Source organism: Lynx rufus, unplaced genomic scaffold (genome assembly GCF_022079265.1).
Source record: "Lynx rufus isolate CCGP_SWC_20201006 ecotype Redwood Valley unplaced genomic scaffold, mLynRuf1.p SCAF_29, whole genome shotgun sequence".
Lineage (NCBI taxonomy): Eukaryota > Metazoa > Chordata > Mammalia > Carnivora > Felidae > Lynx > Lynx rufus.
Genome location: NW_025814844.1, coordinates 5,916,707 through 5,933,376, shown reverse-complemented (window position 1 = coordinate 5,933,376; position 16,670 = coordinate 5,916,707). Strand labels below are relative to the sequence as shown.

General features: G+C 46.1%; 1 protein-coding gene across 5 annotated transcripts in view; it reads right to left on the bottom strand.

The window, feature by feature from the left end:
* Nucleotides 1-4,926: 4,926 nt before the first annotated feature.
* The window catches only part of PPP4R1 (protein phosphatase 4 regulatory subunit 1), a 63,461-nt gene continuing 51,717 nt past the window's right edge, over nucleotides 4,927-16,670 (bottom strand). For 4 of the 5 annotated variants that reach the window (XM_047090332.1, XM_047090334.1, XM_047090336.1 and 1 more), the window contains 7 exons: nucleotides 15,992-16,177; nucleotides 14,132-14,293; nucleotides 10,755-10,855; nucleotides 7,872-7,992; nucleotides 7,645-7,779; nucleotides 7,041-7,182; nucleotides 4,927-6,077 (listed from right to left, as the gene is read on the bottom strand). In XM_047090332.1, coding sequence (XP_046946288.1) covers nucleotides 5,914-6,077; nucleotides 7,041-7,182; nucleotides 7,645-7,779; nucleotides 7,872-7,992; nucleotides 10,755-10,855; nucleotides 14,132-14,293; nucleotides 15,992-16,177 — 1,011 coding nt within the window. In that variant the 3' untranslated portion in view covers nucleotides 4,927-5,913. Of the gene's footprint in view, nucleotides 6,078-7,040; nucleotides 7,183-7,644; nucleotides 7,780-7,871; nucleotides 7,993-10,754; nucleotides 10,856-14,131; nucleotides 14,294-15,991; nucleotides 16,178-16,670 lie in introns of those variants that run through there. The other variant, XM_047090337.1, reaches the window with a different exon arrangement.

Sequence of the window (16,670 nt, the reverse complement as noted above, 5' to 3'; positions counted from 1 at the left end):
GATAAAGGCCGCACCGAAAATTCTACCATTTGCCGCTGTTAAGATGGTCTCGGTGACATCTGCTGTCTGCTTCCTTAGCAGGGAGCAGCAGCACGGAAGGAGTGGCGAGTTCTCTGGAATGAAACGTGAACTGGCAGGCGGGGCCACCCAGGCACGTCTGTCCGAGGGCAGCTCCTCGGGCGGAAGAGCCCCCTGAGGAGTGATGCCGTCTCGCTCCCGGGCCTTCGGTCTTTTGACTTAGGCTGACCTTCTGGTGAGGTTGCCGTTGAAGTGCAGACGTCCTGGTTCCGTTTTACTTTCATATCAGCAGTGACAGATATTTGAATAAGGGTGTCCTGGCTTTTCTCTCCTCTCCCGTATTTTTATTTTTTGTCTGGTCAGCCCACCTCAGTGCGCTAACCAGCGACGGGGCTGCTCACGCCTGAGACCCTGAGGGCTGCACAGGCCAGGGCCGTTCTTGCTTGAGGGGAACAGAGGGGCCTCGGTGTACTGAAGAAATGCGGAGAAAATGCGGGAAGTGCTGACGCTACCAAGTAGGTGGAACTGGGGAGGGAAGGACGCATTCAGGACTGACCACGTTTGGCTCTTTGCCTTCAATGTAAGATAGCGGGGAGCCCCGCCGAGCAAGCTCACGGTCTGATCACCAGGGGGCGGACTTATGTACGAAGGAGGCAGCAGACGGGAAGACGGTGGGTGAGGCGAGTGGAACGGTCTGGGGCCACTGGAGGACACAGCCCCCCCCGTCCCGCCATCCTGCACGTGGCTGACCCTCGCCGATCCCGGTCACCTGCAGGAGGGCTGGCTCTTCCCGGGCTTCAGGCTCGCCTACCAGCCGTGTCTGGTGCTGCCGTTGCAGCCACTGTGGCCGTGATGCCTGCCTGATGGCCAGGCACCACGTGGGCACCGCCACACACATGAATGCGCTGGTTGGCAACTGAGGAAACTGACTATAAGTATCAAATACTCAACCCTTTTCTTTTTAATGTTTGAAGGCGGAAGGCGGCGGCGGGGGGGGGGGGGGTTGGCGGGGAGGGGAGGGGCAGAGAGGGAGACAGAGATTCCCAAGCAGGCTCCATGCAGAGCTCGACGTGGGGCTCGATCCCACAAACTGTGAAATCACGACCTGAGCCAGAGTCGGACTTGAACCAACCGGGCCACCCAGGCGCCCCTACCAGCCATATTTAGAAGCCAGAACCAAACAAAACCGCCAGAAAAACCTCAGAATAAATGGCTGTCCAAAACAAGCCAGCTGGTGGCCTTACGATGCACACACACGGACCACACCGCACTGAGAATTTTCCCGCGACGGGGAGGGTGGGTGTCCCGCCAAGGCGGCAAATCCCTGCTGTGGCGGCACCAGAGGTTAAATGACAGCGGGCACGACCTCCCTGGAACAGAGAAGAGCGAGCCAAGTGAGACTGTCTGTGCCCCGGGAGAAGCTGGCCCGCTTTCCTCCTGTCCATGCCTGAGTAGGTAACGTTCCTGTCCTCCGATACTTTCCTTCCCAAACTCGTACCTTCCCAGGGCACTGGGCTACCGGCGAGCTCCAGGCTCCGCCATCTCTCAGGGACAGGAGCGGTGACAGTTTCCTCGGCCGCCCGACGAGAACCGCTCACGGCTTCCTCACGGAACACTGACAGACACGACCCAATACGTGCATTGTATCCAGTCAATAACTGCTGGCATCGTGACACGAAGTACAGCTGGTCAGGCTGAGAGATTCAGAGGCTACACTCTCTGACTAGAAACTCCAAGTGTCCGATCTTGCCACGTTTATATCGGGAAAATCTGACTTAAATAAGCCTTGGAAATAAACCTGTGACAGCGGTGTAAAACACTGCATGGAATAAAATCTGATCCCTGAATGGGACGCTCGCCGTCCGACTTTCTAAGAAAAGGATGCTTAAGGAAAACAGTTTCTGTAAGATTAAAACTAGTTTCTTCTCTATAGAAAACAGATGAAAAAATTCATTTGGCCTTGATGCAGTTCACTGCAGAAATTCCTTCACCAAAACGGATCACGGTTCGAATTTTTGTGTTCACGAACGGGCACATGTTCTCAAGGTCAACACCTCCCCTGGGTCAAAACATCCATTCGCATTCAAAGGATCACACGGCCTCAGATTTGGGGTTTCTGGTGGGAGAATCAGAGAATTGGGCTTCTTTCCCCTACCCTACCCTCACCTAAACCACCACCTGGTTTCCTAGTGAGCAGCAGGTACCCGAATTCTGCCGGCTCGGACTCATCCAGGTCACTTAACCGTCAGGAACACCAAGAGGGAAGGGCCTGGCCTCCATCCACGCAGGGTCCCCACCCTGCTGGCCGCAGGTCCCAGTGCCGGGTGCAGCCGGGCCCCCTTCCTTCCCGGCCATCCTCCTCCAACGACCGACCCCTCCAGGTGGCCCTGCTCTTGACCTTCTCCACCTGGTATGAGGACTTTAGAAAGGCTCAAGAGGGAATTCACAAATACAACAGAACCACAGAGTCCTGCTTACTCACGTGATTTCCAGACTCACCTTCTTTTCCTCTGGTTTGAGTCAGAAGATTATTAATCGTAAAGAGGCCGCTTGCATGGTTTCAAGTTGCTGGGAGTTTCTTTTCCTCCCATCACTCATTCCTTCTGCCTCCTGGAATCTTGCACGGAAACATTACCATACAAGGAAACAATCGCGTGCGTCCCAGAGCCTGAGCCGCGCTTTTTCCTATAGATGGATATAGATGGGCACTTTCAAACCCCGCCGCCCCCTCTCGAAACTCCCTCCTTGGAGCTGTGTCTGTGAAGTATTGCTCCCTGAGGCTTCCCAAATATGCCACGCTTGCCGTTTCAGACACCCGTGTTCCCCTGACGCCGGAGAGGGCAGATTCTCGACTTGCTTCCTTGGGCGTATTCAGCTGCCAGTCTGCCAGGAAACAGATTCACCCAATGTGCAGTGGGGCGCGGACCCGACAGGCGTGGGAAGGATCAGTAACACACCGTGCACCCGACTGCCTGCCCAGCAAACTAAGAATCGCCTGGACGGACGTTCCGTGACAGGGTGCCGGCAGCTTGGGCAGCTCACAGGACATGTGCATGGTAAACGATCTCAGGAACTCAGCACTTGCCAACTCAGCTAGAGGGTTCCAGAAAAAGGAGCGGTCTGGCATCACAGAAATACCTCCAAGACCTAAGGACAGAGATCACAGCCAAAATTCCACTACGCAAATAAGTCTGGTGACCTGGGGGCCGGGTCAAGGGATGCCCTGAAAACTCACAGAAGCTCGCCCACCGATTTCTCCCAGACGAGGGGCGGGGCAGCCAAGGTCAGGTGCGGCACCATGACGCTGAGCGCCAGGCAGAGGCTGAAGAAGGGGGTGCTGCACGCTCCCAGCCTGCCTGGTGGGGGAGGCGAGGGCCGAGGACGGGAGACGCGCCCGGCAATGACCAACTGTATTGGCTGAGTAATGAGCTCTAGTTCTTGAAAAATACAGTTTTCCTCTTCACCTTGTTGACCTGCCTCAAAAGTCCTAGGATCACAGAATATCTTCTAAGATTGGCCACCCCACGTTAAATACCTAGGAGGACGTGATTATTACTATTTTATTCATTTTTCTCTTATGAAATTAGTTGGAGTATTAACTGGTTTGTAGTTTTTGCCTCCTCAAGGATTTCAAAGAACTGCTGAGTCGTCAACTTTACTCATTTGCTTGGTTTTGTGCAGCCTTTGGAAGCCCACTCTTCTCCTTTAGGAGATCCTGTCAGCCGAGAGGGCGCCCTTGCTGTCCTGGGGACCCGGCCACCGCTCTCCATCACGCCCCGAAGCAGGACCGGCCACACCTCGGCCAGCCCACTGCAGGGGCTAAATACGGTTGAGAACTGAAGAGGTGACACCTGCAGCCTTTTCCTTATCTTGAATGATTATCCACACCGGGTTGCTTTCATTGTCGTCGCTGCTCAACAGTGCAGGTGGCTTCTGTACGCACTGCCATGGACGTGAGTGGAATCCCAGCGTGGCCCCGGGGCACCTGGAGACCCCCAGGGCACCTGCTGCTGTTCCTCAGCGCGGCACCGGGCAGGAGCAGGAAGGCTCACGAGGAAGAACTGGCTGCTGCATTTGTCGGCTTACCCTGGGTTCAAGTTCTTTACCCCAAAACATGCTGTTACTGCCACTGCTTAAAAGAAAACGCTGCTGTTTGTGTAGAACTGCAGTTGTACACTTACAGCAGTTGTACAATTTCAGATGTAGTTTGTGCACCGGAAAGCTTAGGGGGCCAAGTGTATGACCAGAACTTAGCATCAGGGAACATGCACCCCAGAGATTCGGCTACATCAAACGAGGCCACACCCTCCTCCGATCTCTGCTCTGATCGCCCTCCAGGCCCCACGGACCCCTCATCACCTTCCTGTTCTCCACAGCCCGGCACTCGGCACCCGCTTCACATGCCACCCGCGTACTTCCTGCCTCCTCTGTCTCAGTGGAACTCGCTCACGTTTACGATCCTGGGCTGTTAACGTGAGAGTGAAGGAACACAAGGCTTCTTTGTAATGATCTGTACAGAAAGCGGCCCACACGTTCCCAGATCCATGCACAAGGTTCAAGGGAGCCTGTCTTGCTTTCGCAACCCTGAGGAGTCCCTGGCAGCCGAGTCACCAAAACCAAAGCTCACCCACGCAGGCACCGCAGGGACTCGGGCCGAAGGTCTTTCAACCTGGCCCCATCAGAGGGACGGACATTTCTACGCGGCACTTCAATGCTCTCATCGGAGCGCGAGACCACTCTGCCCCGGACGAGCGGGTTTCACTATCCTGTTCCTCGGAAACACAGAGGCTCCAAATGTTCTCCCGGAAACAGCTTCAGCACTAGGCGCCCGGTGCACGATGCTGTCTGCCGAGAGCAGAGCCCGGCCCTGGGTGGCAGGTGTGGATGGTAAAGAAATTACTAAACTACTTAAAAGACAAATATTTTAATCTAGTTTCCCCACTTTATACTAAATCATTGCTACAGGTCACAGATTGGATTTGCAGACACCTAGAAAACAATCGGAAGTGTATACATCTTTCATCTATAGATCTCATTAATAAATTTTATTTGGACAAGAGAACTTGTGCCACAACAGGTTAAACAGCATGATTAAAGACGGCAGCACTCCCCAGAGTGGTTACAGGCGTGTGCAGCGCGTGAAGGAAAGCCGCACCTCACAGCCGGTCGTGATCAAGGTAAAAACACCTGACACACAGCACACGTGCCAATAAACTCCTTCAGGTCATGACCAGCATGAAGAAAATCAGGACACAGATACTTGGCCAACGTTCTGTAAATGTGCACAGCAATATGCTGCATTTAAGAGTTAAAATCGGATTCTACTTTAGTGTTAGCATCAAGCCCTTAGGAGAAACCCCCGAAAATCTCCTTTCCCATTTACACACGTCAAAAACTATTCACACTTAGGGCGGACTGGGCAGAGGGCCACAGAACCGACAGGTCCTTGCCTGCGTGGAAACAGGGCTAATACTGAAGGTCTCTTTCGCATCCCGGCTCACAGCCGCCTTCTGGCTGCCACTCCACCTATTTAAATAAAACCAGGAGAAAGCAATGCAGGTCTCTGGGTATCTCCTCCCTTCCATAAGGAAAATGCTCTGCCAATTCAAGTTTCATTCAGTCAGGAAGACGGAAGGATTTAAGGCTTCGGTGACAATTATAATCCTCTGAGAAATTATTTTCCCTTAAAGTCAAGATAAGATAATAGTGTTTACTGTACTTTCTCTTGACTCTTAAAATCCCTGGTATCAGTGTAGGCAACTTGCACCTGCAATTAAGTCTGCAAGAGAGGAAGGTCTCTCCTCCTCCCAGAGGCTGTCCCAGATCACACACGTGTGGAGCGCCTGTCAGCCTGTGGCTCCCTAGGAAGCAGGAGGACACCGAGGTTCAAGCTTTCTAGTAGGTTGAGGAAGCAGTGCTCATGGCATCTTCAGAGATTTTGGTGCTGGCGGGATGGATGCTTGCAAAATACTTGACGTCACTGTCACGATCCATCTGAAGAGCCATGATGGTTTGTTCTACGGCCTCCTGATGACAGCTGGCAGAGGTTAAGAAATATTCTGGAAATGCAAAGGGCAGATTACAAATGAAATCGGTTTTATGGACATGTCAGTTTTATCAAGTATAAGTACACTAAGTTCTTCGTCATAACCCTAACTTCTCCAAGTATAAACACAAGCCATGCTGAATTCCAAGCCACGCAGTAATCCAAACTGATTTGTGTGATATGAAAAGACTCCCCAAACGTAAGAGAGTTAGAAGGTTCATCTTGATTGTTTTTAGAATGGACTAAAAGGCTGAGCGGTGCTAAGCTAATATATTAAAACTTACACTTGTGACAGCTATTCATTCGCTCAGGGAAAACACCCCAAATACCAATCATACATGCAGACTGAAAGCCAGTCTTCTCTAGCCATTTCCCTATAATTGCTCCTAAAACAATTTAACTGGATTCTAAAGGAGAAAAAAGAAACACTATTCATTTACCCATATTCTTATAAACCTATTACAAACCTCTTTCTGGGCTTCATTCATGAGTTCATGCATTTAAATGATATTTATTAGGTATTTTAGGAGGATTACAATAAAACAAGTGAAATCCTGAGCAGCTTATTAGGATTTGCAGCAAAGCAAATCCTAGGGGGCATTTGTCTTTTGTCTAATGAAGAGGAGGGGGAAACACAAACATGCCTCCTAGCCCCAAACACAGTAACAGATGTCAATTGGGGCCGACTAAAGGCGGTAATTTTTCATAATGTCTTAAGTGACTATCCAATTTTTCAAACAGTAAGTTTGCAATTATAAAATAAATGCAACTAGAGTAGAAAGGTGAAAAGTCCCTGTCCTCTAATCTATGTCCTTTCTAGGGGGAACCTCCATTAACAACTTACAAATATATTCTTTTATTAGGCTCTGCCTATGAACATACAATATTCCTGCTTAGCGACTTATCTATCCATGTAGTCTACGAACCTCCTCCCTGCCACGTACGGTTTTCCTAACACAGTCACCTACCCACCCACCTTTCTCTAGTAGGGTCTGTCTTAATGTCTTTGCAAGTAGCACTCGAACGTTTGGAACCCTATCATTTGCCAAGGTTAGCAAATGTGGCATCAGATGCACAGCGAACTGGTCCATGGGAAGGCAATCATCCTCAATGACAGTCTAGGGAAGAGAAACAGCTGCTTTAGATTTGCCAAGTTAGTCTATCAAACCATAATACCAGCTAGCATTATCTTTTAGTGACAACTTAAGTGCTACAGATTTTAGTTACTTCCTTTCAAACCAATATTCCAGGCACCTGGGAACTCAAAACAAAAATGACAAAATTTTAAGTCCCTGCAGACACACAGCTTTTAAGTGGCTCCACGCAGACCTGGAGTGTGCAGTCACATTCATTTGCACACATGTGCCATGGGCCGTGGACCCCGAGCACCCTCTAGTGGATGGCTGTGGGATGGGCAAGGCAGACACCCAACTCTAAGGAACAGGTGATCCTGTGAAAAGCCACCTGGCAAAACTCTGTTCCGCAGGGATAAGAAACAAGGTATTGAGAGGCCAACAGTGAAAGAAGAAACATAGCTTTAGATAGAGAAAGGGGTCACAAATGGGTAAGTCTTCACTTACCTGGCAGACAAAGACAAAGGCTTGCCGACCAGACCACTTGGGACATCTACCAAAGTTTTCTACAAGCTCATTGATGAGGTCCACTCCAAACGTGGGTGGCGTGGCCACGTGCAGCTTCTTCACCATCTCACTGACCTAAGAGGGTGAACACACACAAGTGAGGAATGTCTTCTAAGATCTTATTAAATAGTTAGCTGTTCTAAAATTATAGAAATTTTAACACATACCAACTTGTAGGAAATCCAACGAACAGAAGAAACTTTATCTGCACATAGATTCAGAGCAATGGGACGTAAATAGTCATAAACATCTCTGGGACTATATAATTCTAGAAGTAAAATCAGCTGTCTATAAAAATGAATTATAAAAATAAAAATATAATTACAATTTTAAAATAAATAAATGAAAACAGGTTAATCATGTAAATCATCTGTCCCACTGGACACCTGTCTGTAGGACAAGTGCATGCAAAGACTCATGATTAGTGTGGTCTCTCATGCATAAGTTATTTCCAGTCTCCGTGTATCTGGAAATGCATCTAAACGCTATGCGAGTTCAAGAAGTAGCTCTTGCCTTCTGAATGTAAGGGAGACAAATGTGGCATTCTGTGTCCGCAGGGACTGACACAGAGCAAAGCATTTCCTAGTAGGTTCAACTGGGACACGGAACATGTTTTTTCCACAGGTATTGTCCAGATACTGAGATACTTCCACCTATAAATCAGTTTTCTAAATAAGAAGTTCTGGCGGCATCAGGTAGCCTGGTGTGGAACTGCCAAGGCTCTGAGCAGCTTTGAAGGCAATGGCAGGCTTACGAGGGATAAGAAGTGAAGAGGTCCTCTACCTCTAGCGAGTGTTCCTATTATGTCTCGTGAGACCTGAAGACTGACAGTGTCCATGACGCTACTCTGAGTGGACGCAACAATGCCCTTCAAGAAATACCTCAGATACGAATGAGACTTTTGCCTTTCAGGTTTTATGGTTAAGATTATTTACATTTGTAGTCAGCAGGGAATAAGCTAGAGGCATGAATATACATAATGCAGCGATGACCAATGTACCTGTGTATACATACAAACATAAATCCTTAGAGACAGGGGCACACTTATCAACTCTTATTTTGTGACACTGCAATCTTTCTTGTTGGCCTCCCTTCCCTGGGCACACACCACATGAGCCAGTCTGGCATCAGGTAAGCAAAGTGGAGAGGCCCTTAACAGGCAGGAAATGACTGACACATGTTGGGGGACAGGCATCAAACCCCGCGCACTCCCCTCCTGGGTCCTTCTCTTTACCCAGCTCGAGCCTTAAGGCGCTGATGGAGGGGCGGCAGAGCCTGTCCACGCCTGGGTGCAGGCAGACACTGCAGCTGGGGGCAGAGGAGAAGAGCAAACTCTATTCCAGGGAAAGGGGTAGAGAACCTTCCGAGCTGAGACCCTGCACTGATAACAGGCACAAGTCTCCTTCTGCTGAGGAGGGGCAGGAGCCTCTGCCAACACTGACCACAGACGCAAGGCAGAAACTGGATGTTACAGGGAGAGGGCAGAATTCTGAGAAAGCCCCGGCACACAGGGCCTCCCCAAATAACCAAGATTCTCCCCTTTTCCAGCACGAGCCAACCACATCCTCACAGCAGCCTACAGCCAGGGGAAGGGAAGAGACCCACCCGTTTTGCAGGGGTGCACGAGAGCTGAGGGAGGAATGCTAACACGTGAAAAGGCCCCCTGGCACCCCAGTCCCCACCCTCAGCAGAAGGCACTGGCAGGCCCCGGCGAGAACAATCAAAGCGTATCCTGCACCGAAGGCAATCACAGCAACAACAAGCCCAAACCCAGCTTGCTCCTGAGTAGATGGACCCAACCCTCCACACTAAGGGCAGAAGAGGTGTGCCTATTTACAGTCCAAACCTGGCAAGCCAGAACTCAGTGGACTGACACCTTTAAGGTATGAAGAAAACAACAAACAACAACCCAACCTGGCAGTCCCGATTCTATATCCAGCAAAGATATCTTTTAAAAATCCAAGTGAAGTCTGGAATCCGGAACATATACAGAACTCCTACAACTTAACCCAACTTAAGATAAACCCAATTAAAAAACGGGCAACGGATCTGAACAGACATTTCTTTAGATTATATACGAATGGTCAACAAGCATATGAAAAAGTGTTAAACACCACCGGTCATTAAGGAAATACAAATTAAGATGACCATAAAACACTGCTTCACACCCACTATAATAATGTCTATAATCTTTTTAAAAAAGGCAAATACCAAGTGTTGGGGAGGATGTGGTAAAACTAAACCACATTACTCATAGGAATGTAAAATGGTACAGCTGTTGTGGCAAATAGTTTGGTGGCTCCTCAGCAAATGAAACGGAATTATCAAATAACCCAGCAAATCCACCACAAAATAACTGAAGATAGATAGGTGTTCACAGAAAAACTTGTATTTGAATATTACGGGCAGTACCAGTCACTTCAGCCAAAGAAGTAGAAACAACCCAAACGTGTATCAATTGAATGGATTTTAAAAAGTGGTACACAATGCAGTATTATTCAGTCACAAAAAGTAATAACGTCCTGACACCTGCTGCAACATGAATGAATCTTGAAAATATTATGCTAAGTGGAGAAATCAGACACAAAAGGCCACATGTGATAAAACTCCACTTATACGAAATGTCCAGAACAGGCAAATCCATACATAATAGGTTAACAGCTGCTAGAAGTCGAGGGCAGAGAGGGATGCGGAATGACTAGGAAAGGGAATGGTGTTCCTTTTGGGAAGATGGAATGTTCCAGAACCAGAGAGTGGTAATGGTTGCATAACACTGAACCTACTACATTTCACCAATGGCAAATTTGGTTATGTGTATGTTATCACAATAATAATAATAATAATAATAATAATAAAAATGGTGAAACAGGCTTAAAAAAAAAAGCTGAGAAAATTCACTGCTGTCAACACTTGCATTTCAAGACATATTAAAAGGAATAGAACATCAGACAGACATTTGTATCTACTCAAAGTAATGAACAAATCTAGAAAAGGTAAATAGGAAGTAAACATCCCTCCAAACTATAGTCCGATAAATTGTTAGAACTTACTCAGCCAGTTCAGCTCGAAAGCGCCAATTTCTACTATTATCTGTCACCAAAAACTCCTGAAGTTGATAAAGATATTCTCTTCTTTTGTCAATATGAAGAAGCTGAAGTGACAAAATGAAAATATGCACTAAAACAATATATGGGCATTACTACTTTTATCACACTGCTTGAAAACGACTACAATAAACAATATAGTTAATTCTTCTGAAGGAGAACAGATATAGTAGGTACATCTAATTGTTCTAAAAACTGTTAAGTTCATTTCCCCCTGATAATCCCATTTACCACCAAGAGTCTTACCCTCTTTTGAAATACTTGTTCCCTGGGCCATGTGTGACCTCCTCTGAACCCTACAGCACCTTGCGCACAGCTTTATGGTAGCAATGACCCACTTTGTTCACTGGACACTTGTTACTGCGAACTCTTTGAAGACAATAATGTGCTCCTCCTCAGATATATGAACCTAGTGGATGGCACCGTGATGGCACATGGTAGGTAATCGATATGTATTTGTTGAGTGAAAAGAGTGAATTTATCCCAGTAACTGCTCTACAGGTATGGTCAAGTAGGTTTATAGTCAGCAAGGGGGAAAACCATAAATGTGATACCAACAGAAGCAAACTTAACTATACATCAAACAGGTAAGAATCACATAGAAAGAAGTACTCTGACTATACATGTTTGTGGGATATGCTCTAAGGACAAAGTGCTGAAGGAAATCTTGAATGTTACTGAATTGAGTTGATGTCAGAATTATTATTGGTGCAGTAATTCTGAAACTACTTCATGTATGTTGTAGAACTGAGCAAATGACTTAATATATTCATGTTAAGAACAGAGTTTTTTACCATGAAAGGAAAGAAAAAACATGATGCGGAAAAAGGAGAGGAAATCGTGTGGGACGGGAAGCTGAATGATCGAGATGAACTCAATAATTTAAACACAACAAACCAAAAAAAGCCCCCCACCTCCCCCACCACTCCCCCAGCTCCTGTCTGTCCCCTGAAAAGTAAAGGAAATGACACTATGGGAGCAGTGTGCATATCCAGTGCCTGGGTCTTGGCTTCTAAATACCACTCTCCACTCTCTAAATACCAGGCTCCTTGGAGAAAGAGCTGACTCGGGACTAGGGGAGAGGAAGTCCTCAGAGGTGGGCCTGGAAATAAGGATGTGCTTAAATGTGAGGGCACAGATCAAAAGGGGCAGAGAAGTCAGCTTTCAGGGGTTCCTGGTAGCCAAGCTGATGTTCACAACCAAGGACAAAAATGGATTACACTAAATAGGAAAAGAATTCTGAGAAAAAGAGAGAGAGAGAGAGAGAGAGAGAGAGAGAGAGAGGGAGAGAGAGAGGGAGGGAGGGAGAAGACAAGGAATGTAAAGAAAAAAATATCTAAAAAAAATAAAGTTAAAAAAAAATCTGGAGTTCACACACTAAAAAACCTTCCAAAAACAGGGAGGGAGAGAAGGGAAAGATTAGCTTTACATGAGAATGCCAACTGATAATGGAGAAATTATAAAAATCGAAAATCAGATTTTTACAACCAACACAGTAACCACTGATTTAGGCAAGGACCATGTATAGATCCACAGATGCAAAAGCCCTGTGTGAGAGACATGGGGGAAGAAGACTCACCCCACCAAGTAATTATTATTATTTTTAAAATTATTTTCATTTATTTTATTATCTTTTTGAGAGAACAAACAAGCATGTGAGTGAGGGACAGAGAGAGGGGGAGAGAGAAGCAAGGCTTACCTAAAGCAGGGCTTGTGTTTTACCTGACACAGGGCTCAAACTCACCCAGCGTGGGGCTCGAATTCACAAACCGTGAGATCGTGACCTGAGCCGAAGTCAGGTGCTTAACCGACTGAGCCATGGAGGTGCCTCCCACCAAGTAATTATTAATCACAAAGGTGAAAGGTTGTTACAACAGAGGAAACGTGCTGACATAATCAAGTGACCAGAGTCAGCATCACCAGTGATGATGTTCCTCCCGATAGGATACACAGGCAATGTGCCTGCAAAGAAAATCTGTGTGACCTGAGTCTCACAGTGTATCAATACTCAGACAAATTCAAATTGAGAGCATTCTGGAAAACAACAGGTGGGCCTCTTCAAAAATGCCAATGACAATAAAGACAAAAGTCAGGGAAACCGTTCTAGATTGAAGAGGGCTAAAGAGATACAATATTTAAATTCAATATGCAGAGGCACCTGGGTGGCTCAGTCAGGTACATGTCCAACTCTTGATTTTGACTCAGGCCATGATCTAATGGTTTGTGAGACTGAGCCCTGCATCTGGCTCTGCGATGACAGTGCAAAGCCTGCTTGAGATTCTCTCTTCCCCCCTCTCTCTGCCCCCACCCCCCGCTCTTGCTCGCCTGTTCTCTCAAAATAAACAAACATTTAAAAAAAAGTAAATTCGGGGCGCCTGGGTGGCGCAGTCGGTTAAGCGTCCGACTTCAGCCAGGTCACGATCTCGCGGTCCGTGAGTTCGAGCCCCGCGTCAGGCTCTGGGCTGATGGCTCAGAGCCTGGAGCCTGTTTCCGATTCTGTGTCTCCCTCTCTCTCTGCCCCTCCCCCGTTCATGCTCTGTCTCTCTCTGTCAAAAATAAATAAACATTGAAAAAAAAAATTAAAATAAATAAATAAATAAATAAATAAATAAATAAATAAATAAAGTAAATTCAACATGCAATTCCTGATTGGACTCTGATATTTAGCGGGGGAAGCTATAAAGGACATTACTGGGACAAGAGAAATTTCAGTGTGATCTGTATAAAATGTAACACCATGGTATCAAAATTTTTTTAAAAGCAGGATTACAGTACTTCTGTACCTCAAAACCTCAAACTACAAGAGCCCATTTCAAGGTTAAAGTCTAAAAAACAACAGTATTCCAGGACTAACAATTTTTAAGACGATAGCTGTTCATCTGCAAGGCCAGAGATCCACACCAAAGGACTGAAGACTACTGGGAAATTTTTGGACTCCTAAAATATCACAAAGCCTCCAAACTTAATGTTCATGGAATTTCTGTATGTATTTTCAATAATTGTATGTATGTATTCTATTACTGAATTGTATGTAATTCAATAATTTTGGGGGGGGGGAAGTACAAGTGTTTGTAGTCATGGTAAAACACAGTTTAGAAATGAGATTTGGTGTAAATATTCTAAATTAAAAATTAAAAGAACACCAGCAAAAGTGATGAGAACAGGACTATTTCTTTTTTTAAGTCATTACATCTATCAACTCATGGCTACATTTTCTGACGCATGAACATACAGAGACTTCATCTTGGTGGGAATAGAAAATCAAAATTTCAGTCCACAGTGGAACTTTAGTGTGTTTTTATGCAGAATAATTTAAAAGTTACCTTCAGAAAATCATGCAAATGTTTAAGGACACCTATCCTGACTTCGTCGAGGTCTTTCAAAAATCCATTGAAGATCGGAACCAGATCTGCAGCTGTCAGCTGATCTCCGAGAATAACTGCCAGCTCATGGATGGAGAAGGCTAATGTCCTACGAACCTTCCACTGCAGAGACAGAGAGGACCACGTTCACAAGCGAAGCACACAGTACTGAGTGCTTTCACTCTCAGTACATGAAGGCTAACTTAACATCGGAACGTTACCAATCTCTAACAACTAAAGCAGAATTGAAGTAATGGAAGTAATAGAAGTAATAGATCCTCAGTTTTAAATGTATGCTATGTATCAAAAACTGGCTGAGAAAATTTCAAAGCCCTGCACAGTACGTATTCTCTCCTTCCATTTACAAAGGGAAAAATGATTGGAAATCACTAATGGCATAATCTCTGTAGTTCTCTGAACCCCTGATGCCCGATTTACAGATGTGTCCCACATCCATCATCCTCGCTTGACTGTTCCCCTTCTGATTCCTGTACAGCCTATCTTGGATTAAAAAATAGTAATAAAACTGGTTGTTAAGGAAGTGACAACTAAGGAAATGTAAGAATAGGGAAACGTAGGGAAATTTACATTAAAAAACATGTTTTTCTTCACATTGTTTTAATTGTAAAATGTTTACTTTGTTACTTACCTTAAAACACTCTGCTTGAGGAGAAGCTATTTACAGCAAGCACTCTAGACCCCGTTCTTGAAATAAAATTTTGTACCCACATTCAACACATCAAGCAGATGAAGGCAGAGGTGTTCGGATGGAGTGGAGGGGACGGAGAAGGCATGAAGCCCTGGCCATCTAGGGCCTTCCTAGTCACCAGGAACCCTGAAAGGTCTGTGGACTGATGATGGAAAACCACCAGCACTCTGGAAATTGGGCCTTTGTGGCCCCTGCCCAGTTCTACTAGTGAAGAAGCGTGTGAACACAGGATAAAGTCACTTCACCCGGACCCTGGCTTCCTAAACTCATAGGTCAGTGGAGGAAATGAAACTATGTTCTCTCAAGATTACTTTCAACTCCTACCTTGCTTAACCAACAGCATGATTCCTTGAAAAATGCATTAATTACTAACACATTTAAGGGAAACTCATTCATATCGCAGCATAAATCAGTCTAACCAGACTGCTTTCTTAATAACCGAGAGATTAAATTTCACTGAAGGAACAGATTTTGTGCAAGAGGGGCAAAATTTTGGTGTACAGTACAGAAACCAGACCTAATGGCAGGGGAAGTTAAGTCAACAAAATCTGGGAAAAGAGCCACAAAAAATACACAGATATCCAGACAAGATGACCCGGGTCAACACTTCACATTTCATTTTCTTTCAGGGAGGGTGGTGGCGGTAGCGTGTGAGTCTGGACAAAGTGTGCACAAGTGCACACACAAGCACGCAGCACACACGGAACTTCTCCCACCTTTATTACTGCAACGCTCCCTGACCCAGGGCCAGAGCTCAGAAGTGCTAACACTACTCATACAGCTCTATTAAGGTCTTTAAAAAAAATCAAAGCAGCCATTTACAACACTATGTCTGGAATGAATCTATACATCAACTTCAGACAGCAACACATTTGTAAGTTAGGAACTTCGGCACGTAACTGTGATGATAATTTCCAAACGGTGGAACGTGGACCGTACAAAAAGAAACGTCTTTGGTATTACTTCTGAGCTCAGGCCCAATATCCCATAACACCAAGTATTTGCTGTAACATGGACAGAAATTCTAGTAGGTCTTGACGGGAAAATCACCATCCATGCACATTGCCTTCCATCCATGCACATTGTGCTTATTCCTCAGCTGCCCTGCTCACCTGCATGTCTGACGCCAGTGTCTCATAGGTCTCTCTCAGGCAGTGCCAGTTCTGCCTGCCGAGCGTCAGGGCCACGCCGGGAAGGCTGTATGCGCAGTGCTTAGCAATCTCCGTGTCGACGGTCTGGGCACGAGAGGGGTCCGTCATAGATAAATACTGATCTAACAGAGCCTGAGGCACAACATCCTAATGAGGAGAGAGACACCACAGTGATTCATTTTAGCAGTGTAGACATAAATCAGGCAAACATATTTTTAAATCTATTAAATTTTTTGTTTTATTTGAGAGAGAGAGAGAGAGAGCGAGCGCGCGCGAGTACCGGGAGAGAGGAAGAGGGAAAGAGAGAGAGAGAGACAGAGAGAGAGAATCTTAAGCAGGCTCCACACTCGGTGCAGAGGTCGATGTAGGACTCTATCCCACGACCGTGAGATCATGACCTGAGCCAAAATCAAGAGTCGGATGCTCAACCAACTGAGCCACCCAGGTGCCCTAAATGTATGAATTTAATATAGCATCTCAACTAACAGAGAAAAACCCAGTCTCAAAGTTTCAGGTATCTACTAACTGAAAAAAGGTAAGAAAAACACGCTAAGGGAAATACACAAATAAATAAAAGCAAACCTAGAAGAAAAATGGTTAAGATCTTAAAACTGGTAACAGCCCAAAGGATGATTAGAAC